Raw genomic sequence first — 26,049 nt, forward strand, 5'->3', positions numbered from 1 at the left:
AGGATAAGCAGGGATTTGAACTCTATGAGTGATGGAAAACCACCTGACGGTTTTAATTAAGAAGATGAAATGCTCTGGTTCACTCTGGGCCTCCTCTGGAAAAAGGATTGCAGAGGAGGAACCACAGAGGATGGACTGCAGGAGAGGAAGCAGAAAGAGGAGATGCGCCACTGCAGGAACCCGGGGAGGTTACAATAGTGGCTGGGTACAGGGTGGAAACAGTGCAGGTGATGATTTCTAGATGGATGTGGGATACATTCTGGAGGCAGAACTGATAGGGCTTGCTGGTGGAGGGGATAGAGAGTCACGGCTGTAAACAGGCTGGGGAAGTTTCATATGGAGAGCATTAACTTTGTGTTTTTTCCTTTCTGATGAAGGGTAACAAGAGTTCTATTTTGGCTATGTTCATTTTGAGTAACACAGGAGATATCCAAATGGAAATGCCATATAGCTAGTTTGGAAACACTCTGAAAATCCAGGGAGAATTAAGAAATAGAGATATAGCTTTAGGGATTATGACATATAGACTGTATTTACAGCCATGGGACAGGATAGGAACAGCCAGGTAAAAGGTGTAGTTAGAGAAGATGGTGGCCCAGAACCCAGCGTAGGACACTCAACGCTTAGAAACTGAGCGAAGAGGAGCTGCTCAAAAAGACAGTGAGGATCAGGCAGGGAGATGGGAGAAAACCAAGAAAGTACAGTGTTCCAGAAGCCAAGGGAAGAAAAGCAGTTCAAAAAGAATGGGCTAACTGACCTCGTTGAATGGTGCTGAGTGGCAAGAAACATTCAACAAGTACCAGTGATTTCAGTGACCTGAAAGCCAAGGGTGACTTTAGCCATGCCTACCTGAGCTTGACTGTGGTTGGGAAAAGAACAGGCAGTGAAGAAGTAGAGGGGATAACTGAAGAAAACACTGAAAAAGTTTCTGAAAAGAGGAGCAAGGAATGTGGCATAGCAGGGGAAAGAGGCAAAGGGAAGGCTGCTGTGTTTTTAAAAAGAGGTATTAGTGCCTGTGATTAATCACAGGCACACTCATCCTGAACCCGGCTGGACAGAAACACCCTGAGGGGAAGGATCAACAAGAGTGGAGAAGGTAACAAGGCAGGAATGAAGGTGGAAAGTATCAGAAAGCAAGTCTGTGAAGGGCAGGACAGAGAAGATCTTTGATAGGACGGCCTTTGATCAGGGTTATCTTATCTCATCTTGTCCTGTACTCCTGAGCACACTGAGTTTTACTACTAGCTTTCAAGCAGAAACTTTTCTGTGTTTCCACATAAATTGACAAAACTCACCTACAAGTAAATATCCAAAAGACTTACCAAAATTTTATCCTGTTTTGATCTCACAGATGCTCCAAACCACTGGTGGGACTTAAACTCCAATGGATCATCCTTGGCATAATCTCTGTTGCCTAAGAAAAAAATATATTCTTAGTATAACAGAGTTTATTTCAATCCAGACACACAAAGAGTATGCCTTTGATTAACCAAATTTGATTAATCAAATGCCACATTAGCTATTTATCTCGTGTACTTGATGAATATCAGGAACTTTCAACTAACCAAAGAAATAAAATACAGGATGACTAGAAGTGTCCCAGGGTTGTTATTAACCCCCATTAACTGTAATGCAGATGTGAAAAGGTAATACTAAGTAAAGTTTCCCAGTGGCTAAATTATAAGATAACTATTAAACACTTATAATTACCTACTGTGCTCCTGAAAGTTCTATGATATAAATGTATTTATGAAAACAAAAGGCCTTTGTAAAACACGAGTAGTAAAAGACTAAAGTAAAAGACAAAGATAGCCAAGTGGCATTATAACACAGGGGTTAGAATCTAGGAGACATGATCTGGCTGGTGGGAAAAAGAATCAGATTTGGTACACTACATGCAAATATTTATTTTCAGTTTACACTTTCGAGAAAATGATTCCCAATGTACTAGCCACCCACGTAAAGTATTGCAAATTAAAAAGAAAGAAAGAAAGAAAGAAAGAAGAAAAGAAAAGAGAAAAAAAAGAAAAGAAAAGAAAAGAAAAGAAAAGAAAAGAAAAGAAAAGAAAAGGAAAGAAAAGGAAAGAAAAGAAAAATCCTTTCCATGAGGGGTGCCTGGGTAGCTCAGTCAGTTAAACGTCTGACTCTTGATTTTGGCTCAGGTCATGATCTCACTGTCCACAACATTGAGTCCCACATCCAGCTCCATGCTGACAGCACAGAGCCTGCTTGGGATTCTCTCTCTACCTCTCTCTCTGCCTCTCCCTGCTCACACTCTCTTTCACATGCACATCTCTCTCTCTCTCTCTCTCTCTCTCTCTCTCTCTCTCTGTCTCTCTCTCAAAAATAAATAAATAAACATTAAAAAAAAATCCTTTCCATGGAAAAGCTCTTAAATTGATCAAGGAAAGAATTATGGAAACATATCCATAAAGCATTTGGGGAAGGAGAGACTATTTTTCTTGAGAGACTAAAGTCTAGTATGTTCCTCTTAAAATCTATTTATAATAATCATTCTTTACAAACATATATTTCAAGAACTATACTGGACAAAATATAGCAGACAAGGATCAATTTTAAGACTGCCAGCCAATATGTAAATAGTCATCACAAGGTTCATGTTAAATCTATTTCCTAAATCTCACTCATCTAAGGTAGTACTTATGGTTATTCAGTTCCATTCTGGAGACTTAAAACCAACTGAAGATTGAGATTAACCTTGAGATTAATTGAGAATTTCAATAATTCTAGATGTAATACAGACAAGGTAAAGGATATAATACTGTTCACTATACTATTCTTCTTTTTCATTATTTTAAAAAAGTTTTCTTTAATGTGTGAATCTCCAAAGGCCTCTTTCTGTACTTTTAATACAGCTGATTTTTGTCAGTGGTCACAAAAACACATTTTTATAAGTAGGGGGGAAGGAGAAATGGAACTTAGCCAGTATATGCCCTTCACCATGAAAACCAAAGTTTCCCAACAGTATGGTTGGCTTGCCTCTGAAGCCTGTGTTCACCAAGCCATCATCACTGGGAACACTACATGTCAGTGACACACAGGTCACTAATCAGTCCATGGACTCACTTACATTTCCCATCCTCCCACAGTTACGTTAAAGCCACATAACTAGTTCTTGCCACGAAGCTAAGAGCAAAAGTGGCAGATGTTGCTTCCTGTTCAAGTAAAAGTGGATATGAGCTCACTAATCACTAAGCAAATGCAAATCAAAACCACAATAAGATATCATCTCACACCAGTTAGGATGGCAATTATCCAAACAAAACAAAACAAAACCCCTAAGATAACAAGTGTTGGTAAGGATGTGGAGAAAAGGGAATCCCTGTACACTGTGGGTAGAAATGTAATTGATACAGCTATTAAACACTATGGAGGTTACTCAAGAAATTAAATGTGGAACCACTGCATGACCCAGGAATCCAACTTCTGGGTATATATCCAAAGGAATGAAATTATTATCCTCTAAGGGGTATCTGCACTCCCATGTTCACTGTAGCATTACTCATAATAGTCAAGACATGAAAGCAACCTAAATATCTATTGAAAGATGAATAAAAAAAGGGGCGCCTGGGTGGCTCAGTCGGTTGAGCGTGACTTCGGCTCAGGTCATGATCTCGTGTTCTGTGAGTTCGAGCCCCGCATTGGACTCTGTGCTGACAGCTCAGAGCCTGGAGCCTACTTCGGATTCTGTGTCTCCCTCTCTCTCTGCCCCTCCCCGGCTCGTGATCTGTCTCTCTCCCTCTCTCTCTGTCAAAAATAAATAAACATTAAAAAAAAACTTAAAAAAAAAAAAAGAAAGATGAATAAAAAAGAAAATGTGGCATATTCATACAATAGATTATTCAGCCATAAAAAAGAAGAAGATCCTGCCAGTTGAGACAACATGGATGGATCTAGAGACTTAGGCTAAGTAAAATAAGTTAAGACACAGAAAGACAAATACTTCATTATATCACTTATTTGTGCAATCTAAAATAATCAACTCATTAAAAAACAAAACAAAAAAAATAGATATGAATACTTTGTGTTTTCTCTCTCTCATCCGTAAGTCTGTAATAGATGGTGGAATCACATGGTACAAAAAACTTCAGCCAAAGGTTTTTTTTGTTTTTTTTTTTTTAAGTTTATTTATTTTTGAGACAGAGAGAGACAGAGCATGAATGGGGGAGGGGCAGAGAGAGAGGGAGACACAGAATCGGAAGCAGGCTCCAGGCTCTGAGCCATCAGCCCAGAGCCCGACGCGGGGCTTGAACTCACGGACCCCGAGATCGTGACCTGAGCCGAAGTCGGACGCTTAACCGACTGAGCCACCCAGGCGCCCCTCAGCCAAGGGTTTTAAAATGTAAGAACAGCCAAATTCCCCATACTCAATGATGACATGAGCAAGAAATAGTCTTCTTTTTAAGTGAGTGAGATGTGGGATTTTGTTTATAAAGCATGTTGTTACTGAAGTATATAGCCTAGCACAGCTTGAGTAATATACATTCTGCTATTTCCAAAAGGGCCTGACCAAAAACTACAAAGCTTAGCCGCTAGGCAGACTGGGTTCACCTGATAATTTTTCAAGGATTTAAACCATAAAATGTATGGTTACAAGTTACTTAATATAAACTTTTTATTCCACTGCAAGCTACCTGTTCTCTTACTGTGCTGCAGACTCTATTCTATTCCTTTCTACAAAGGAAAATGAAGTTATTTTCCTCCTTATATTAATGCAGCAGGAGAAATACACTACAACTGTGAAAGAAACAGCTGGTGCTCAGAAAGATTCACTTCCACTCACTGTCCCTTGAGACCACAGATAAACTCAGGTAATCTTAGCCTAAGGGAATTGAGTTTATGAGCTAATAATGCATGTGAACTGAAAAGTGCAACATTCTCAGAACTGCTACTTCCTGCTTCTGCTTTCAGGTAAGACAAAGCCTTTTCAGCAAGACCCTAAACTATGTCCAACTAGAACCAAAGCTTTTCTTTTTTTATATATTTTGTTAATGTTTATTTTTGAGAGAGAGAGAGAGAGCACTTGAGCAGGGGAGAGGCAGAGAGAGAAGAAGACACAGAATCCAAAGCAGGCTCCAGGCTCTGAGCTGTCAGCACAGAGCCAGACACAGGGCTCAAACCCATGAAGTGGGAGATCATGACCTGAGCTAAAGTTGGATGCTTAACCAACTGAGCTACGCAGGCACCCCACAAAGCTTTCCTTTATTAGAGGAAATCTTAGGCTGTACCACATCAGAAAGATTCAAATTAAGGCTCCATATAATTTCTCATAATCTTTAAAACTGACATTTACAAAAACAAAATGATGCAGAACCAAAATCATGATATTCTTAATGCAATTTTTCCTGCCTACAAGACCTAATACAGATTCCTCAAAAATGTCAATGTCATAAAAAACAAAATAGTAGGGAAGATTCAATATTAAAAGAGAACAATGAGGGGCTAATTGCTAAATTAACTGATGAACCCTCCAGAAAATGGTGTGTAATATATATATTGATTATTTAGTTAGTTGGTAATCATGATCCTGAGATCAAGACCTATGCTGAGATCAAGAACCAGATGCTTAATCAACTGAACCACCCAGGGACCCCTAAGATATATTTATTTTTTATGTAAGAGTTCCCTTCCCCTCAGCCCCCAGTCTCTTGAACAAGTCACATTCATTCCCATTTGCAAGCCTTTGTTACCATGGGCCCCTAACCTTAAAAACTTTTATTCCTTTCACTATTGATTCAAACCCTTCAGTTGTGGGGCTCCTGCGTGGCTCAGTGGTTGAGCGTCCAACTTCAGCTTAGGTCATGATCTCACGGTTCATGAGTTCAAGCCCTATATCGGGCTCTGTGCTGACAGCTTCGAGCCTGGAACCTACTTTGGATTCTGTGTCTCCCTCTCTCTCTCTGCCCCTCCCCGCTAGTAGTGCTCTGTCTCTCTGTCAAACACAAATAAACATTAAAAATTTAAAATTAAAAAAAAGAAAAAACCTTCAGTTGTAGCTGTCTGTTCATGATGCTAAGGCATGATGAAACAGGGTGTCTGACCCTAAGGAAATACCTAACAAGGAGACAATCATAGGAACAAGCCCTTATGGTAGAACAATGGCAGAGGAATGTGAAATGTTACGGGAAGAGGGTGGCAGAGTACAAGGAAGAGAAAGCTTTCTGGGCCAAGGGAAAATCTTGTGGCCAGAGATTAAAGAGTGGATATACTTGGATTTTTTACAAAACTGTGAGTTGTTGGCTATGACCAGAAAGAAGGATCAGGAGGGGAGTGGTTGTCAAGAGCTTTGCTGCCATGCTAAGAACGGGCTGCATGGGGTTTTTGAATTGCCCTCTATGCCCAGCAATTGTTCTTTAACTGTATTCCTGAAGGCTGAAGAGAAGTTTCCTCTTTATATAGTATTATCCAGTTTTCCATTGAAAAACTGTCACCATGATTCCTTTTTTTCTGAAGAAATAGACTCTTCTCCAAATCTGCATGTGGTAGCAACATGGTAGGATACTGCTCTGCACTAACACCATGTGCTTCTCATTCGCTACCACGTTTTATTTCCTATTTTAAACAATCAAAAACATTCACTGCTATAATGATTAGGATACCTGCCTTTGCAGATAAACAGGTTTAGCTTAAGCTAGAAAAGGTCATGAAACAGAATTACAAATTTTACAATTTTCTGTTTTGTTTTCATCATCACATATTGTGGAGCACAAAAATCCATAGCTCTCTCCATTTGGCAAGCTATTTCCCCCAAAAGTTTTTAATGAGAGTGAAGGACCACCAATCAAATGTGAAAAAAAATCAGGCAATGCGGCTTTTTTTGATAACACAAAATGCATTTGAAACACCTGGAGCTTTACTAAAACTTTGGTATGGCCAAAAACCAAACAGCCATGTCTTAAGTAACATATGATTAAATGTGTTTTCAATTATATTACCAAACAAAAGGAGTAAAATATATTTGGTTATAATGCATTGGCATACATCGGCATCCAAAACTTAGGCAAGAGTCCTCAAGGAAACATGTATTACCCGTTGCTTTAAGTGTCTTGAGTTTCAACAGGGTCACAACCTCAGATTACCCAATTTTTGAGAAGTTTCCTAAACAGGAAGTTTTCCTTTATCAATCTTAACTCTTTTCCCAGAGACCAAGTCTTAAAATGCTTGACTCAGGCAGAAGTTTTGCTCAGAGGAAGTGTGAACAAAGAAGGGGGTGAGGAGAAAAAAAAGAAAAGTGTGCTCTCTGAACTGACAAGGAGTTCATTCATAATCTGGCTAAAACTGGCAGCTATTCTGGGGCCTCAGTGAAGTAAACATTTTGAGTCACAGCCCTGAAGTCACCATTTCAAGTGATGCTGGAACATCACAGGCTGCTTGGCCCATGCCACCAACCTCAGAAGGGAAATTAGACCCAGAGAACTATAGATACTGCAGTGATGAAAGAAATGTCTCCTCAGGCAACAGTTAAGAAAGCACAAAGATTTCTACCCATAGTTCTGTGAAATACCTTGGAAGACTAGCTTGCTCTCCCAAGTAAATCAAAGGGGAAAAGAGTGTCTCACACATAGTGAAAATGAGAAGAAACCACCCTGAATTAAAAAAAGTGGCATGAAACTAACTCTCTATTAGTCACTTTCAAAAATACACAGGGGAAAATGTTGCAGAGAAACTTGACATTATTTAGCAAGTAAATCAGTAGAGGCTTGAAAATTTAATATCTTTTTGTGCCAGCTTTTAAATCTGTCAATGGCATTTTATCAGACTCCCGTGATTGAAGACTTGAGGACAGAAGCATATTGAGCAAAGCAAACTTTAGACTCTGTCCCCTGCTTAATGGTCAGCTCTTCTCATTTCCTCTCATTCCCTCAGGGTGTTTCAGAAGACACTGTCAACATTCAGCTTGCTCTGGAGGGGATGCTTTTTTAAGACAAAGTTACCTTATCACCCTAGAGTCAATTTTGTTTTTTGTTTCTTCCTTTCACACCTAAAGAATACCCTTTGGAGCAACAAGATTATGTCATCTTTTGTGAAAAGGCCAAAGTGAAAAATAAAGCCAAAGCATAAGAAAAGCAAGGCAATAAACCTCTATTTGGAAGTTACTTCTGTTTTTAATCATTTGGTTCCTATTTATAATTATAGGACTCTATGAATAATGAAATTATTTAGGTCCCTCAGAGAGCTTATTCTTTGCTCAAGAAAGTGACTATGAACACAATGTAACATATAGCATCATGATACCTATAGTTAATAATACTGTAGTATACAGAAGTGCTAATCCATAGGGGCACATGTACCCCAATATTTATAGCAGCACTATCAACAATAACCAAATTATGGAAAGAGCCAAAATGTCCATCAACTGATGAATAGATAAAGAAGATGTGGTTTATATATACAATGGAATACTACTTGGCAATGAGAAAGAATGAGATCTGGCCATTTGCGGCAACGTGGATGGAACTGGAGGGTATTATGCTGAGTGAAATAAGTCAGCAGAGAAACACAGATATCATATGTTTTCACTCATATGTGGATCTTGAGAAACTTAACAGAAGACCATGGAGGAAGGGAAGGGGAAAAAAATAGTTTTAAACAGAGAGGGAGGGAGGCAAAACCGTTAACAGGCTCCTAAATACAGAGAACAAACTGAGGGTTGATGAGGGGCGGGGAGAGGGGAAAATGGGTGATGGGCATTGAGGAGGGCACTTGTTGGGATGAGCACTGGGTGTTATATGTAAGCGGCAAATCATGGGAATCTACTCCCAAAGCTAGGAGCACATTGTATACACTGCATGTTAGCTAACTTACATTAAAATAATAAATAAATAAATAAATAAATAAATAAATAAATAAATAAAATAAAAATAAAAATAAAAATAAAAATAAAAATAAAAATAAAATAATACTGTATTGTGTATTTTAAAGTTACTCAGAGAGTAGATCTTAAAAGCTCTCAGAATAAGAAAAAAAGGTTCTGTAACTATGTATGGTGACAGATGTTAATTAATCCTATTGCAGTGATCATTTTGCAATATATACATTATGTTGCATATATCATTATATTGTATACCTGAAACTAATATATCAATTATACTTCAATAAAAACAAAATGAAACAGTGCCACCCCACTGTCATCCTTTAATAAAATAGACAATTTACAGGCTTCTTTAAGCAGCTTTTTACCTCAACCATCACTTTTTGCTCAGTTGTACTTCATGCAACAAATTTGCCTCAAAGAAAACTCTGCCAATATTGTTTGCTTATTTATGTGAAAATCAACAGGCCGGAGGAAATCTCTTTGATCATTCATTTAAAGAAATAGATCATGTACCTCTTATGTATACATGCAAGGAATATAGCAGTAAATGAGACAGATAAGGTCCCTGCTATCAAGGAGAGACATGAGACATAATAAACAAATAATTATATAAGATACTTCCAGAAAGTCACAAATGCTATAAAAGAAATCTGAGAGAAAACAATGAAGAGGTGGTCAGACAGTGCTGGTATTTGTAACCTAATGCTATTGTAAAATAATGTATTGTACTGATTTGGAACTGCAAATATTAAGATACGATTAACATCTTTGAAATCTGAGTGTGTATTATAGCCAATGGTGACTTAAAATGAGCAGTGTGTTTTAATAATACATATAGCACCGTTTAACATCAATGGCACTATTACATTTATAGTCAACTGATTTTTTTAAAGGTGCCAAGAAAATTCAATGGGAAAGAAATAGTATTTTTCAACAAATGGTGCTGGGACAATTGGATAGCCTTATATAGGCAAAAAGATTCATGAGGAACCCTATCTTAAACCTTACCAAAGCAAAACAAACACAAATAGATCACAGACTTAAAGTAAGAGAGCTAAACCTATAAAATGCTATAAGAAAACAGGAATAAACCTTCAAATTTACATAAGGCAAGATCTAGAAAACCAAAGTCCAAGAGATAAAAGGTTGATAAATTAGACTTAACAAAATTTTAAACTTTTGACCTTCAAAAAATATCATACAGAAAAGTGAAAAGACAACCCACAGAATGAGAAAATATCAACAAAGCCTATTTTCAAAAGGAGACTTGTATCCACAATGAACACTCATACACACACACACACACACACACACACACACACACAAACCCCTTCTCCTTGCAACTAAAGGTTTTTTTTAAAACCCAGTTAAAAATAGACAAGCAACCTGAATAGATATTTCTCCAAAGGAGATAAACAGATGCCCAACAAGTACCTGAAAAGATGTTCTACATCATTAGCTGTCAGGCCAACACAAATCAAAATCACAATGAAATGCCACTTTCATACTCACTAGGATGGCTGGAATTAAAAAAAGATAAAATAACACGTCCATACCAATGTGGAGAAACTGGAATCCTCACACACTGCTAGCAGGAATGTAAAATTGGTGTGGTCAATTTTTGAAATAGTTTGGCAGCTTCTTGAAAAGTTAAACACAGAGTTACTATATGACCTAACAATTCCACTCATACGTATTCATCCAAGAGAAACAAAAACATATGCCCAAAGACTCGTACGTGAATGTTCATAGCAGCATTGTTTACAGGAACCAAAAAGTAGAAACAACCCAAATGTACATTTACTGGTGACAGGATAAACAAGGAAGGGATCAAGGAATGCTTCTGGGCAATAGAACAGGAAACGAGCATTTACACATGTGGATGAACCGCCAGACGCAAAAGACCACATAGTGTATCATTCTATTTATATGAAATATCCAGAGAAGGGATATATACAGACACAGAAAGTAGATTTGTGACTACTTAGGGTTAGGGGTGCAAATGCGAGAGTGGCTGATAATGAACATGAGGTGTTTCTTTTCAAGGTGAGATACATGCTCTGGAATTACATTGTATCTATAAAACTATATAGTAAAATTCATTGAATTGTACACTTAAAAATGGTACACAGGTGAATTTTATGGTAAATTATATCTCAATAAAGCTGTTTTAAAAAGCAATGACGGGGGCACCTGGGTGGCTCAGTTTGTTAAGCATCCGGCTTCGGCTCAGGTCATGATCTCACAGTTTGTGAGTTCGAGCCCTGCATCAGGCTCTGTGCTGACAGCTGAGAGCCTGGAGCCTGCTTCGAATTCTGTGTCTCCTTCTCTCTCTGCTCCTACCCCATTCATGCTCTGTCTCTCTCTCTCTCTCCTTCAAAAATAAATAAAAACATTTAAAAAAATTTTTTTTAAAAAGCAAATGACAAACTTGTCAAGTGCAAAGACAGCTGCAACACTAAGCAAAAATGTATATATAATAAAGACCTCTTTTCAAAATGGACAGAAATAAACAGATGCATTAGTCGGGTAACAGATCAAGAATAAGAACAGGGGAGACTGGGTGGTTCAGTCAGTTGAGCTACAGACCTCGGCTTAGGTCATGATCTCATGGCTTGTGGATTTGAGCACCACATCGGGCTGTGCTGACAGCTCACAGCCTGGAGCCTGCTTTGGATTCTGTATCTCCTTCTCTTTGCTCTTCCCCGACTCATACTCTCTCTCTCACAAAAATTAAAAAAAAAAAACATTAAAAAAATTATTTAAAAAAAGAGTAAGAACAGATAATACAAAAAAAAAAAAAAATACAAAGAGCTAATAAACATGAGGAAAGACTTAACCTCACTAGAAATCAGAAATATAAATTAAAACAAATGTTTCACCTGTGGGACTAAGAAAGCCTAGGAACATCTGGTTCAGGGATAGGTTGTTATCATTTTTTTCCTACTTAGCAAATATGTATCAGAAGTATGTTAAAAAACACATTTATTTCATTGGCTTCTAAGTCTCATTTCTAAAAATCCTAAATAAAAATACCAACAAGCCTTAATAAGCATGTTTGCTTTGTTAACAATAGTTTTCAAAAGCAGCAAAATGTCCAATAGTAGACTGACCAAGTTATAATTTTATGTATTTGTGTACACACACACACACACACACACATACACACACACACAAAGTATATACATAGGCCACAAGATACATACACAAACATGCTATACACACACATACAAATATATCTTATGGACACTAGTTTCCTGGGTGGTTGGGATTTTTTTACCTCTTGATGTTTTCTTAATTATTCAATCAATGAATATGAATTATTTGTATGTTTCAAAGGTGACGAAAAAAGTAGTGTGGATATATATCCACTAATCTTCACATATAAAGCTTTAGTTATGAGCTTCTACATCCCCTCCTAATCGACTTTATTATGGTCACGCTTTCATCTCCCACACATTAAAGCAGTTTTAGCTCACAAAATTCAAGAAAATTTAGTAAACTGAATAAACCTTACTATTCTTATTCCTCTATTCTGTTTTAGAGTCAAACTATAGAGCAGAATATTGCAAAATATAATTCATCAAAAAAAAATAAAAATCAAAATTCTAGAAATTACTGAAGACCAAAATGGAGGTTAATGATTTGACTTAGTAACAAAATACAGTTTCTTTTTTTTTTTTTTTAATGCTTATTTATTTTTGAGAGAGAGAGAGAAAGAGACAGAGTGCGAGTGGAGGAGGGCAGAGAGAGAGGGAGACACAGAATCCAAAGCAGGCTCCAGGCGTCGATCTGTCAGCACAGAGCCTGACATGGGGCTCGAACTCAAGAACTGCAAAATCATGACCTGAGTCAAAGTCAGGTGCTTGACCAACTGAGCTACCCAGGTGTCCCTACAGTTTCTTAATTTAAGAAATTCTGATAGATAATATGTAGCAGTTAGATATTAGTATTAATGGAAGGGTGATTTGCTTTATAAACTTCAAAATGTCTTTAAAAGTCTCTAGAAGCATAATTGTATTGACTCAAAACACGAGAGAAAAATCCCTAACCTCAAAGTGTTTGGAGTTACAGACAACTGAAAAACTAATTATTTGTGAACATAAAAATAAGTTCTGAAATCACAATCTATGAACATGAGAAACTGTTACTAATTCTAACACAGAGGTGTCGAGAAACATCTTTTGCATAAAATTAAATGTAATTGTTTTCCAAAAGCAAACAAGAAGAGAGTCAAAAGTAGAGCCAGAAGAAAACATGATGAAGCTTGTTTCTCTGGGGTTGGTATTTATTTATTTACTGAGTTATGACTACCACAAGGAACAAAGAATCAAAATCTCCTTCTCCTTCCATGAGTAATTCTGATGGCTCTGCTGGAGCCAGCACAAAGAATACAGGCCCTTTGAAAACATCCATTGCTTTATCAATGCTGGTTTGTTTTTTCCTAGAGATGAGAAGGAATGATCCTGAAAGCATTTAACAGTTTTAAACACCAAGTCTTTACTGAAGATTTAAAAAAAAAAAAAAAAAAAAGCCGAGTCAAGTTAAGTCTTAAAATAATGAGTCAGGTCAAAGCGAGCCAGGGAAAAGATGGATTTTAAGGGACCCTATGAATCTACTTTTGGTGAAACATTTAAAGTGTTACTAACTGCATGAGTATTAGTTGACTAGTAATAAAAGAATTAGATTAATTGATTTTTAGGTTGCCTCCCAGCTCTCCCATTAATAGAATTCTGCACCAAGGGATGACAGGTTATACCAAGAGAAACAGTTTCATTCACGAAACACAAATTCCTGGGGGTGTCTGGCTGGCTCAGTGGGCACAGCATGCGACCCTTAATATTGGGGTCATGAGTTCAAGCCCCACGTTGGGCCTAGAGCCTACTTTGAAAAAAAAAATTCCTTAGATTTATTTTGTATTAACAAGGGTAGGGACTCTGTTTTTCTTTGTGTTTTTAACTTCCTAATCTGTAGTCCTGTCACAACTGTAGAAAGACCTAGACGCAACACTGAAAGAAAATGTACAAAGTCAAACTTAAGCTGTTTTTGAGACGGCCTGATTATTTTTATTGCGATGAATGCGAAATTGAATGGCACAGAGGCCAGAGAGCAGCTGAAAGTTTTCTATTTGCTATTAAATACAAAGTGTAGTAATAACATCTAGAAAATATTCCACAGCGTTTTCTTTACCAGAGAACCAGCAAGGCCAGTTTGTGGGTTTGCCCACAGCCTACAGCCAGGCCCTTCTGGGAATAAGTGCTGAGTGTTCCAGCAAACTGTTTTGGGTAGACAGGGGAGTAACCTGACTTGTGACCTTCTCTAGGACAGATACTGTTAATGAGAGGTGACACTCATTCACTGAATTTGGAACACAAATGTAGAAGCTTCTCCTGTTTTTAAGAGACATATTTAACAATCATGCAGGGAAGCCGTATTTCTAAACAGAGACTTTGGCCAGGTTTTCCTGTCAGTGCTGATCATCAGTGCAATCTTTTCGGAAAAGACTCATCACTGAGGAAACGGGGCAGTAGTCAGTCTGTTCATAACATCCGCTTCATAGAAAAGGAAAGCAAGAAGAGGATTTTCCCAAATGTCACCATAACAGGTTAAAATGCAAACCCAGATATAACCCACTTAAGAATATCTACAATTATCTTTATTTCTTTCATTTTCCATAATTACTCACTTCCCCACAACTGTTGTCTGGGCACGATATAAACAACCTTTTCTTTACTTGTATGCCTCTTCTTTCTTTAAAATACCTTCAGGCATCTCACTTGCTCTCCATGACAACCCTTAGGGGTAGGTATTACCCCTGGCAAACTTAAGTCACTTGCCCAAGGTCGTATCTAATGAGTGTCAGAGCCAGACCCTGGGCTTACCTCTTCTAAGTCAAATTTGCATTCCTTATACCCACAGAGCCAACGCAAAAAAGGATAAGAGGGAACAAGACCTACTTATGTAAGCATGCCCCTTGCCCCAAAGTAGCTTGCAGTGTAACCAGTATCAAACAACAAAATATATAAAAGGGCACTGTGGTAACAGAATAATGCTCCCATGCCCAAAGATGTCCGTGTCCTAATCCCCAGAACTTTACATGTGAACGTGTCCTTGCATGGCAAAAGGGACTTTGCAGATGTGATTAGATTAAGGAACTCGGAAGTGGAAGATTACCCTGGATTATTTTAGCAGGCTCAATGTAATCACAAGAGGAGGCAGAAGAGTCAGTGTCAGATGATGTAGCCTGAGAAAGACCAGATTAGCCACTGCTGGCATTTACGATGGAGGAAGGAACCACAAACCAAGGATGCAGGAGGCCTCTAGAAGCTAGAAAGGTACCAAAACAGATTCTTCCCTAGAGCCTCTAGAAGGAACGCAGCACTGATAAAAACACTGATTTAACGCAAATCCCATTTGGACATCTGACCTCCAGAACTAAAGATAATAAAATTGTGCTATTTTAAGCCACCAAGTTTAATGTAAGTTGTTACGACAACAAGAAATCAATTCAGGCATGAAGACAAAATAGAGAAAACAGACCACATCTATCCTGCTACATGAATATTCTTGATGTTGTTTTGCATCTCAATATAATACATTTTAGAATATTTTTACTTCTAAAATATATTAAAGTATACGTTAATTTTTTCTTAAGTCTTAGTTTTCCACATCCCTATTCAGATAAATTAACTGTGTTTTCTACGTTATCAGTCATCTTCATACCCTAAATGACCTTTTGTTTCATTAATTCCACAATGGTTCAAAGTTCATACTATTCTGTCAAATAGGGAAAAATCAGTTTCAGCCATTATGCAGACCTTGGTTAAAACCTACTAATGATGTGCAGTCACTAGATCAAAGGGTTTAAAAAATTCAAGAGGGCAGGGCGCCTGGGCAGCTTAGTTGGTTGAGCATCTGACTCTTGATTTTAGCTCAGACCCAGGGTTGGGGGATGGAGCCCCACATTGATCTTAAACCCTGCTTAAGATTCGCTCTCTCTCTCCCTCTACCCCTCTCCCCCGCTTGTGTTCTGTCTCAAAAAAACAAACAAAAAAATTAGTTTAAAAAAATCCAATTGTACTATTTCAATCACTACACAAGTATGTAAAACATTTGAAAGACACTAGGCTTTCCCTTTTACATTCTAGCTTTGGCTCCGTTTACATATAAAGTCAAGAAAACCAGCAGGAAAAAGAAAAATAAAAAGTCACACAAAAAAATACAACTAGAAATGAAATAAAGGTTATGTTTAAAGTTAACAACAACAACAAAAAGATGAGAAGCACAAGTCAGTAGCTTGAAAGAAAGTCCTCAACAACATATGTAAGAGCAAAACTTCACAAATCTAAGAAATAAGAAATTTTAGACTGAGGTTTCCTTTTGTTCCTGCAGGCTCTGTAATACATAAATATCATTCAAAAATCAATTAAGCTTGCCACCTTGCACTGAGTTTTCTACTAAATTAAACTTTTAATCACAGAACCCTCCATTTTCCCTTATTGTTTGAAAGGCATATGTATAATATTTTGAAGATATTCAGGGCAATATTCATTATTTCATATAACATAAAATTCTACTGAAAATAATGACTAGTAAAATTGCTGAAAGTGTTATTTTCTAGGTAACGTTCATGTCAAGTGTACTTAGTTGGGCAAGGAACCAAGGTCTACCCACTGAGATCTAGATCTTTTCATTTTTAATACAGTGTTCTACGTGTGTTAGGCTTTACAGTCAATGGATTTGGGTTGACTGCTAGGGTACTTTTTTAGTTTTTGTATTTATTTTGAGAGAGAGAGGGAGCGAGGGGGAGGGACAGAGAGCATGGGAGAGAGAGAATCCCAAGCACGCTCCACACAGTCAGTGCGGAGCCCAATGCAGTGCTTGAACTCAAGAACCATGAGATCATGACCTGAACCAAAATCAGATGTTTAACTGACTGAGACACCCAGGTGCCCCTAGAGTGCCTTCATTTAGATGTCTCCTCAGCTTACTTCCACTTTCATTTCTCATCATGCCCTCAATGCCCTCACACTACACATAGAAACTTTATACTCACATACAGATTCCACGTATGTGGGTCACACAGAATTACTTTTCATTCATAAACATCTTTTACTAATCTATGCACATACTGTTTCCTCTACTTGGAACCCTCTTCTATATGTAGTGAATTCCATTTCCTTTTTCATTAGCTAGATCATATGTCACCAAGTGACCTGGGAAGCCTTCCTCAAAGGCACCAGGCAGAGTTCGATACTTCCCAGTTATGCCTTCTTTATTTCGGTATAAATGTATTTGTGTCTACCACTCAGAATTCAAATAAAATAAATGTAGATTGGTCTTCCAAAAATATTTTTGAAATCTTCCCTCCTCTCCACCTACCCAAAATCATGCCCTGGAGTAGGAAGGAAAGCACACTAAGCATATTTATCTTTTTGTTTAAGAGCTTCTTTAGTTTCTTTAAGTGCTATGCTGTCTTTAAGACAAAATCCAGACTTCCTTCCTTAGCTACTACTATGTGTCTTAATGTATGTGACCAGCTACAGTGAAATCACCTTCCAACAAATTTATACACTGTCTAAGCATCCAGTTACATCTTTGGTAAACACTGAAAATAAAATTAGCCCATAAATTATCACTCAGTAATAGATACACCATGTATTCTTTAATTTACTTATTTTTTAATTTACATCCAAGTTAGTTTGAATATAGTGCAACAGTGATTTCGGAAGTAGATTCCTTAATGCCCCTTACCCATTTAGCCCCTCCCCCTCCCACAACCCCACCAACCACCCTCTGTTTGCTCTCCATATTTAAGAGTCTCTTAGATTTTTGTCCCCCTCCCTGTTTTTATATTATTTCTGCTTTCCTTCCCTTATATCCATCTGTTTTGTATCTTAAAGTCCTCATATGAGTGAAGTCATATGATATTTGTCTTTCTCTGACTAATTTCACTTAGCATAATACCCTCTAGTTCCATCCATGTAGTTGTAAATGGCAAGATTTCATTCTTTTGATTGCCGAGTAATATGTACACACACACACACACACACACACACACACACACACACCACATCTTCTTTATCCATTCATCCATTGATGGACATTTGGGCTCTTTCCATACTTTGGCTATTGTTGATAGTGCTGCTACAAACATTGGGGTGTATGTGCTCCTTCAAAACAGCATACTGGTATCCCTTAGATAAATACCTAGTAGTGCAATTGCTGGTTTGTAGGGTAGTTCTATTTTTAATTTTTTGAGGAACCTCCATACTATTTTCCAGAGTGGCTGCACCAGTTTGCATTCCCACCAGCAGTGCAAAAGAGATCCTCTTTCTCCACATCCTCGCCAACATCTGTTGTTGCCTGAGTTGTTACTGTTAGCCATTCTGACAGGTGTGAGATGGTATTGATTTGCATTTCCCTGATGATGAGTGATGTTGAACATTTTTTCATGTGTCAGCTGGCCATTTGGATGTCTTCTTTGGAGAAGTGTCTATTCACGTCTTTTGCCCATTTCTTCACTGGATGATTTGTTTTTTGGGTGTTGAGTTTTGTAAGTTCTTTATAGATTTTGGATACTAACCTTTTATCTGATATGTCATTTGCAAGTATCTTCTCCCATTCTGTCGGTTGCCTTTTAGTTTTGCTGATTGTTTCCTTCACTGTGTAGAAGCTTTTCATCTTGATGAGATCCCAACAGTTCATTTTTGCTTTTGTTTCCTTGCCTCCGAAGAGGTGTTGAGTAAGAAGTTGCTGTGGCCAACGTCAAAGAGGTTTCTGCCTGCTTTCTCCTCAAGGATTTTCATGGTTTCCTGTCTCACGTTTAGGTCTTTCATCCATTTTGAGTTTAGTTTTGTGAAGATACACTATTTATTCTTAAACGATGTTTTCTTTCTATTACCTTATTTTCCAACCAAAAAGAAAAAAAGGCACCCTCTTGCTTCTATACTTTTTCTTCTTTTGAAGGACGCTAAGTTTTGTTTCCTGACACAAGCTTATAATCTATCTTTTCTTAGTTGTGTGAGAGAAGCCAGGCTTTTCCTGACTTTCACAGGCAGGAGACATAGACTCAGGCCTTCAGATACTACCACAAAAGCTTTGAATCTCTAGCAAGTGATGCATAGAGACAGGGATGTGTAAGAAATTATTCTCCTGCTGCTGTTCCATGCTCAGCAACAGTGATTCCAGCAGCAGTAAAACACAGGACCAATGGTTCCTCTGCTAGCTTCTGTGGCCCATTTTTTAGAAAACTAGTGAGTTATCAATATCCTTCTAATAACTTCCTGTTCAGCTAAATTTAGCCAAAGTCAATTTTTATTGCTTTTCACAAAGAACCCAAACCTATATGCAAAATACACACACATGCATTCTACCATATATACCTGTATCTGTATACCCTACCTCTCCATACACTACTAGCATACAATGGTGAGCAGAAACAAATTTGTTCCCTGCTTTGAAGAGCTTAGTCTAGCCAGGAAAACAAACACATCATAACATAACCAGGAAAAAAAATCAATGTAAATTTTAGCTCAATGAAGAAAAAGAGCTTCAGTTAGGGCACTAAGACTGTCTGTATAGCAGAACCTGATGGAACAGAGGAGGAGGGAAATTGGTAAAGGCTGTTCACAATATACTATTTAACACCAAGCATTTCTAGATCGGCAAAAAGCACCCTATTGTGGAGCTGGCTGAGGTCTGTTCTTTTTACAGGAAGGGCTAAAAGTCACTATTGTTTTCTTAAACAGTCCATGAAACAAAGGAGCCTAAAATACTTCATGCAGTTAGTTACCAATGTCAAACGTTGTGGCAAAAATCATCAGGGAGCCTTCTCAAGGCTCAACTGAAGTTTCAGACTCACAAAACTGCCAAAGGCCACACATAGCACCAGTCTATTTAGAGGATATAGGACAGAAGCAGACATCCCTCCCTGATCAGAGTGCTTACGTGACTTTCCCCGTGCAGTAGTGCATACATACGGATATTTAGAGCTCTTCTCTTCGCCTCACTAGGTAACAGCTCACACAGGAAGAAACAAGATATGGTGGGCAGAAAGGACCTACCCCAGCTTCAAAGCTTCATGCCCCAAAGGAATGGTACCTCTTATACTTCACAGCCATTGCTTTCAGAATTCCCACAAAGGACTGCCATTTATAAATCATTATACTCAGGGAACCCTAGAGCTGCGTACAGCATCCCTATCATGTATTTTCAGTCTATTTACAATTTCTCCCAGTCTAAATGCAGTTACTGACCCAGGACCATTTTTAGCATAAGCAATGATATCTAGTCACTTAACCACTCAGGATCCAGTAAAATAGAACAAAAAGACAAGATCAAATTGGCATGCAGATAGGAAAGGGTTTCAGTAACCATTTTCCAACAGCCAACTACTGATAACATTCAATGTCACTGTCCCTGTATGTATTAATTCAGTTAGGCTGCATTATGCTGTAATAACAAGCGTCCCTAAAATCCATTAGTTAAAAATAACAAAGAATTATTTTGTACATGTACATCATAGATTAGTAAAGCGTCTATGCTTCACGTCTTCCTCACTCAGTGACCCAGGCTGATGGAGGCTCTATCATTTAAACTATCACTACTTACTATGGCATCTGGTAAGAGGAGAGGAAGAATAACTCCTAATCCTTCTACTCACAATTGATACACTTCTACTCATGTTTAATTGGCTAGAAAAAAGTCACATGGGCATATTTAAATTCAAGGTTTTGCCACAGTTTTAGAAACACGATACTGATGGACAGTCGTGATATCTACCACATCATATAAACCAGATATAATTTAAAAAAATGATTTTATGAATTTTATTTCCAAAGTATTAGAATCAGCATGGAGCCCTTTTAAGCATTAAAGTCTCTTCTGCACCCAGAAACACAATAAAGTAGCAGATAAACTACCTAATTTAAATTCTTCATGATCACCCCAGCAATGTATTACAGAATGTAGAAAGGTAGGTAATTTTCCCAACTAACATTGGAAAAATGACAAAGCTGGACAAGCTTGTCTGACTCCAAGGCCTATTTCCTTTTCAAGACATCACAATGTACAGCAAATATAAAGTCAGTGAAGAAAGAAGAGTCACAGGGCAAACTGTACCACAGCATTAAGAAGGTTAGGAACAATAAGGGGACATGAGAGTTCCAGTCAAAGAGCAGAGACTTTAAAATAAGGAAGGAATGGTCAGTGGAGCAAACTGTAAAAAGTCCAATAAGATGAGGGGTCCAAAGTGTCCACTGAAGCAGGTGGCTACTAACGATTTCAGTTAGAGCCACTGCTGAGTTGCCAGACTGAAGTGACTAAACATGGAAAGTGATGAAGTGGATTCAATTATCCTGGATGTGAAGAGACAGAGAAAGGAAAATGACTGAGAGGAGATAATGTTCAAGGGGAAGGTGTTTTGATTAGTTTTTCAGGTAGAAACAATTTAAACATGTTTGAAAGTCAGGAAAGGAAAAGTCAGAGGAAGGGAAGGGAACAGAAGGGAGAAAAGAGAAGGAAAGAAAAGAAAAAGAAATGAAAGAAAAGGAAAGGAAAAAAGAAAAAAATAGGGGCGCCTGGGTGGCTAGGTCGGTTACGCATCTGATTCTTAGGCTCAGGTCATGATCTCACAGTTCAGGTTCATGAGATTAAGCCCTGCGTTGGGCTCTGTGTTGACAGCAAGGACCCTCCTTGGGATTCTTTCTCTCTCTGTCCCTCCCCAGCTCATACTTTCTCCCTCATTCTCTCTCTCAAGTAAATATTAAAAAATAAAAAGAGAAAGAGAGAGAGAATGAAAGAAAAAGGGCAAATGCAGAGCAGGGACAGAGAGAAATGAAAGAACAGGCAGTGTCCATGAGAAAGCAGAGGGAGTAAGTGGTAACAATACAAAGCAGCTTGTATTTACTGAGCCACCGCAATGTGCCAGTCCCTGTACTAAGCACATTACATGTCTGAACTCACACACACATTAACTCATTCAGCTGAACACATACCCAGGAGCAAGTCTGATGAGGACAATGCATCGGGCAGCTGGCAGTAACAGACAGTGCAAGTTAAATAGCTGTAAATGCAGAACCAGGGTTTGAGCCCAGGTAGTTCGCCTCCACAAACCACACTAATATGCTCGGCTATTGTCTCCCTTGACATGCGACTGAGATGAGGGAAAGATAGACAGAAAAGCCACTACCTCCCTTGAGATGCTGAAAAAGATAAAAAAGATATTTGTGGTGCAGAGATGTTTATATGTTTGGGCTTGGATGGAATGAGCTCCTCAGGAGAGGTGTAAGGCAAGTTTGGGGGATGCTTAAACGTAAGCATTTCTTCCACAGTCAAGACACAGTCTGACAGTGTCTTTCTAGATACACGTTATTCTGACTAGCTTATTGCAATCTATATTATCGTCTTAACAAAACAAAACAAAACCTATTTGGACAAAAATTCTAATTGTAAAAAATGAAGTCTTAATTTATATATTCCTTTTATGAGGGAAGTCTCAGAAGTTATACAACATGATTACAAAAATATCATCAGGAAAAAAGAGAACAGACCAAAAAATACTTATCTGTACACCTATAACTAAAACTTTATTTCTTCACTATAGGAAAGGCTCTTATGATCCATTCATTCACTCACCTATTCAATCTGCTGAGCACCAACTTGTACTAGGCACCAGGCATTGCTGTAGGCCCTAGGGCTACAGCAGTGAACAAAACAGATTAAAACACACACACACACACACACGCAACTGTTCTCATAGAACATACAAACTAATTGAAAGAAGGAGACATTAACTACCTTACATAAATACCTTATGTAGCAATGTGAGTATTCCAGGGAAAAATAAAGCAGAAAAGAGGACAGAGCACAAAGTGGGAAAGGGGCAATTGCAATTTTAAACAAATGGTCAGGGAATGACTGAGAAGATGGTATTTGAGCTATTCTTGAAGGTAGGGGTGGAGGGGGCACCCAATGGACATTTGAGAAAACAATGTTCCAGGCAGAGAGAAGAGCCCAAGCAAGGGTGAGGTGGAAATGTGTCTTTTGTTTATGAGCCACTGCAAAGAGACCCAATGAGGCTGGAAAAGAATGGAGAGGAGAATAGCAGAAGATGAAGTTAAAGATAAAAATAGTGGACTGAAACTCAGGGACCTCTCGGCTACTATAAGACAGATGGTAAGGTATTAGTGGAATCTGAACAGGAGTGTTATAATCGGAATGTTTTAAAAGAATCACTCTGGCTGCTGTAGAGAACAGTCTGGGAGTATCCAGGGCAGAAGTGGGGAAAACAGTGACACATACCAGCTCTCTTCCAACTGCTCCTCCAGGTTTCCTATCCACCCTGCTCTTGGCCCAGGATGTTGACCAGGATGAACTCACGGACTGCCGTGTCCCCTGGCTCCCATGTGGATTCCACCAGTGGGGAGCACACACAGGATCAAAGGGAGGGAAGAGAGTGAGTCAGGGTGGTTTTTTTCCCCTGCTCCTCCCTTCCAGTTACTCTGGACTGGCTACTGCCCTTGGACAAAAGCCACAGCTCCTGTCCTGTGGCTTTCTCCACCTAATCCTCTGAATTCTAGTACCCACTCCCTTCCCGATCTACCTTCAGGCCAAGGGGTCCAATTGTAATGAGACCTTGCACAGTACTCTTTTAAAATAGTTCTTTTACTAAAAGCTCCTCAAACTATCCCAATTTAAGCATACCATCTCTTTCCTGGCAGTACCCTTGCTAACTCAGGAGTCCAGGGCAACAGTGCAGGTGGGAGACAATGGTGGCTTAGACCAGGATGTTAGCAGCAGAATGACAAGAAGCAGTTAGATTTTGATTTTCTCATAGATGTAATGTCACGCATAACTCCAGATTTTGGCATAAGCAACTAAAAGGATAGAATGCCATCAACTGAAATTCATTTCTTAAAATCACAAATCAATAGAAAATATAAGTAAATATAGTAAATAGTGGTGCACAAGAAAAGGAATGCTATGGCTTACAAACAAATGCAAAGATGATTAATCTTACCATTAAAGGAATGTAAATTAACATAATCATATAAAATATACATAAATAGATACATAATATGGATAGGATAATTACAATATAAAGTTGACAAAGATAAATGTATGATGATAAATGGTGTTGTCATGGATGTCAGAAAAGGAGGAATTGTAAAATTCTTCCCATTGTAAAATTGGGGGAATGTAAACCTCTGTGAAGAATAATTTGCCACACCTATCAAAACTTCAAATGTACATATTTAAAAATGCTCTGCTAGGACTTTATCCTACACACATACTCACACATTTGCATAAATACATACATATAAGATTTTTCACTACTGCAGTGTTTATAATTACAAAAGATTAGAAACAATCTAAATGTCCAGCAACAGGAAATACAAGTTAAATAAATTAGGCTATATACACTAAAGAATAAATACCATCAGTATTTTGCAAAGAACAAGATAAACTCTTGCTTATATATACATATGGAAAGGAAAACTCTACAAAAGATTTATATTGTTGGGAGGGGTGGGGAGGAGTCAAGTGCTTAACAGAAATATTGAGTATATTCTTATTTGTGAGTCTTTTAAGGATATACACATATGTGGGAGTAAGAAAATTCTAAAGCGATCAAAGAAATTGTTTAGAACAACTGCCTCTAAGCAGGTTGATGTGAGAGACTCCTTTTTTTCATTGTATACCCTTTTTGGACTGTTTGAAATTTTTTTTTTACCAAGTACATATACTAATTTGTTAATAAACAGAACGGTATATAAAGCTAAATTTAAAACAAGCAATAAATAATCTTGTGTTCCATAAAAACCTATGGTGTTGAGTACAGAAATATATCTGAAAAGTACAACCTATCAAAACTAAAGTATGGTTTCATTTTATTATTTTCTTATTTTGTTAGAAGATATAAATGCCCTGACCCGTATTATTTTGAATCACTGGTGTTTCTCCATTTGTAGTCAAATAGAGCCTATTGACATACTGTTGGGGTTTTCCAAATGTCAGCCATATATGGAAAATACAACAGGGCTTAATGTAGATGATTTCAAATGGAAAAAAACAAATATGTGACCTGATTTCTATTAAGAGTTAACTTAATGACAGACACTCATTTTGGCACTGACCAGAATGCCAAATGGAACAGCCTACACCATGATTCCTGTTTCACTAATATTATAATTCCCAGAACTAATATATTTTAGAACTAGCAGGAAACAACAATATGGAAAAAAAAATTAGTTGTCTTTAGGCTTATCTTAAAATATTCTCTCAAAGCCAGAAAATCAAAATTGTTAAAAAAACTTTTGTAAAACTATTTTACCAAAAGAATGCCACATTATTTCTTTGAAGATTCTCTAAGTTTGCACAAATGTAGACAAATATACCAACACAAATGTGTACAGGATTCTATATATTTTATTTCATTGATGTAAATGTAAAACTCAACTTTTTTCTTCCCATCTTCCTCATGCTATTTTTCTCCTTTCCACCACAGTCTTGTCTGACACAGAAATTTGTCCCTATAGAGAAGATTTTAATGTTATCCAAACCATAATGCATAATTTATCCAAGAAATTTTGGGTAAGAATTTTTTTTTTAAGTCAACCAAATCTACTTGAATACAAAAATTCCTCAACTGGTTTTGGTAGCACCACTCAAGGTTTTAGATTATTTCATGATTAGGGACTTGATGTATAATTGTCAATAAGTCGCACTTCAATTTTGCTGACAAAGAAAAAGACAAAAAGCCTTGTTCCTTCTTCTCAGAAGAGACAGAAAAACACTTTAATATACTTCCCCAGATTTCTGCAAATTCACACAGTTTGAAACTGAAGACAACCAAAGCAGTGAAAATACAATGTATTTTTAAGACTTTTATACATATATGACAAAACTGTAGGAAAAATGTTAAGTCTTTTGTCTTCATGTAACCTTCCTAGGGATCTGAAGTGCTTATATAAATTGTTTTATTAAGTTGTTACATTTAAGCTAAAGTAAGTTCTTTTAAAAATTAAATGATACTAAATAAACATCTAATGGGGGGAATGAAGGGGTTTCGGGACAGCACCCACACCCCCCCCCCCCATGTGCCATTTTGGCATATGGATTATTTTGAGCTGAAGGCACTTGAGATCCTGTGGACTCAAGAGACTTTTGTCGCTCCCTTAACCACACAGATGAAGCTAAATTGAGTATTT

At 37.7% G+C, this 26,049-nt stretch overlaps 1 protein-coding gene across 1 annotated transcript in view; it reads right to left on the minus strand.

Moving 5' to 3' along the window:
- Positions 1 to 26,049, minus strand: part of ITGAV (integrin subunit alpha V) — a 91,306-nt gene that overhangs the window by 54,097 nt on the left and 11,160 nt on the right. The window contains exon 3 of the mRNA XM_019461605.2: positions 1,323 to 1,414. Within this exon, the coding sequence (XP_019317150.1) occupies positions 1,323 to 1,414 (92 nt within the window). The remainder of the gene's footprint in view (positions 1 to 1,322; positions 1,415 to 26,049) is intronic.

Source organism: Panthera pardus, unplaced genomic scaffold, assembly GCF_024362965.1.
Source record: "Panthera pardus isolate Hobbes unplaced genomic scaffold, ASM2436296v1 HiC_scaffold_10, whole genome shotgun sequence".
Taxonomy (NCBI): Eukaryota; Metazoa; Chordata; class Mammalia; order Carnivora; family Felidae; genus Panthera; species Panthera pardus.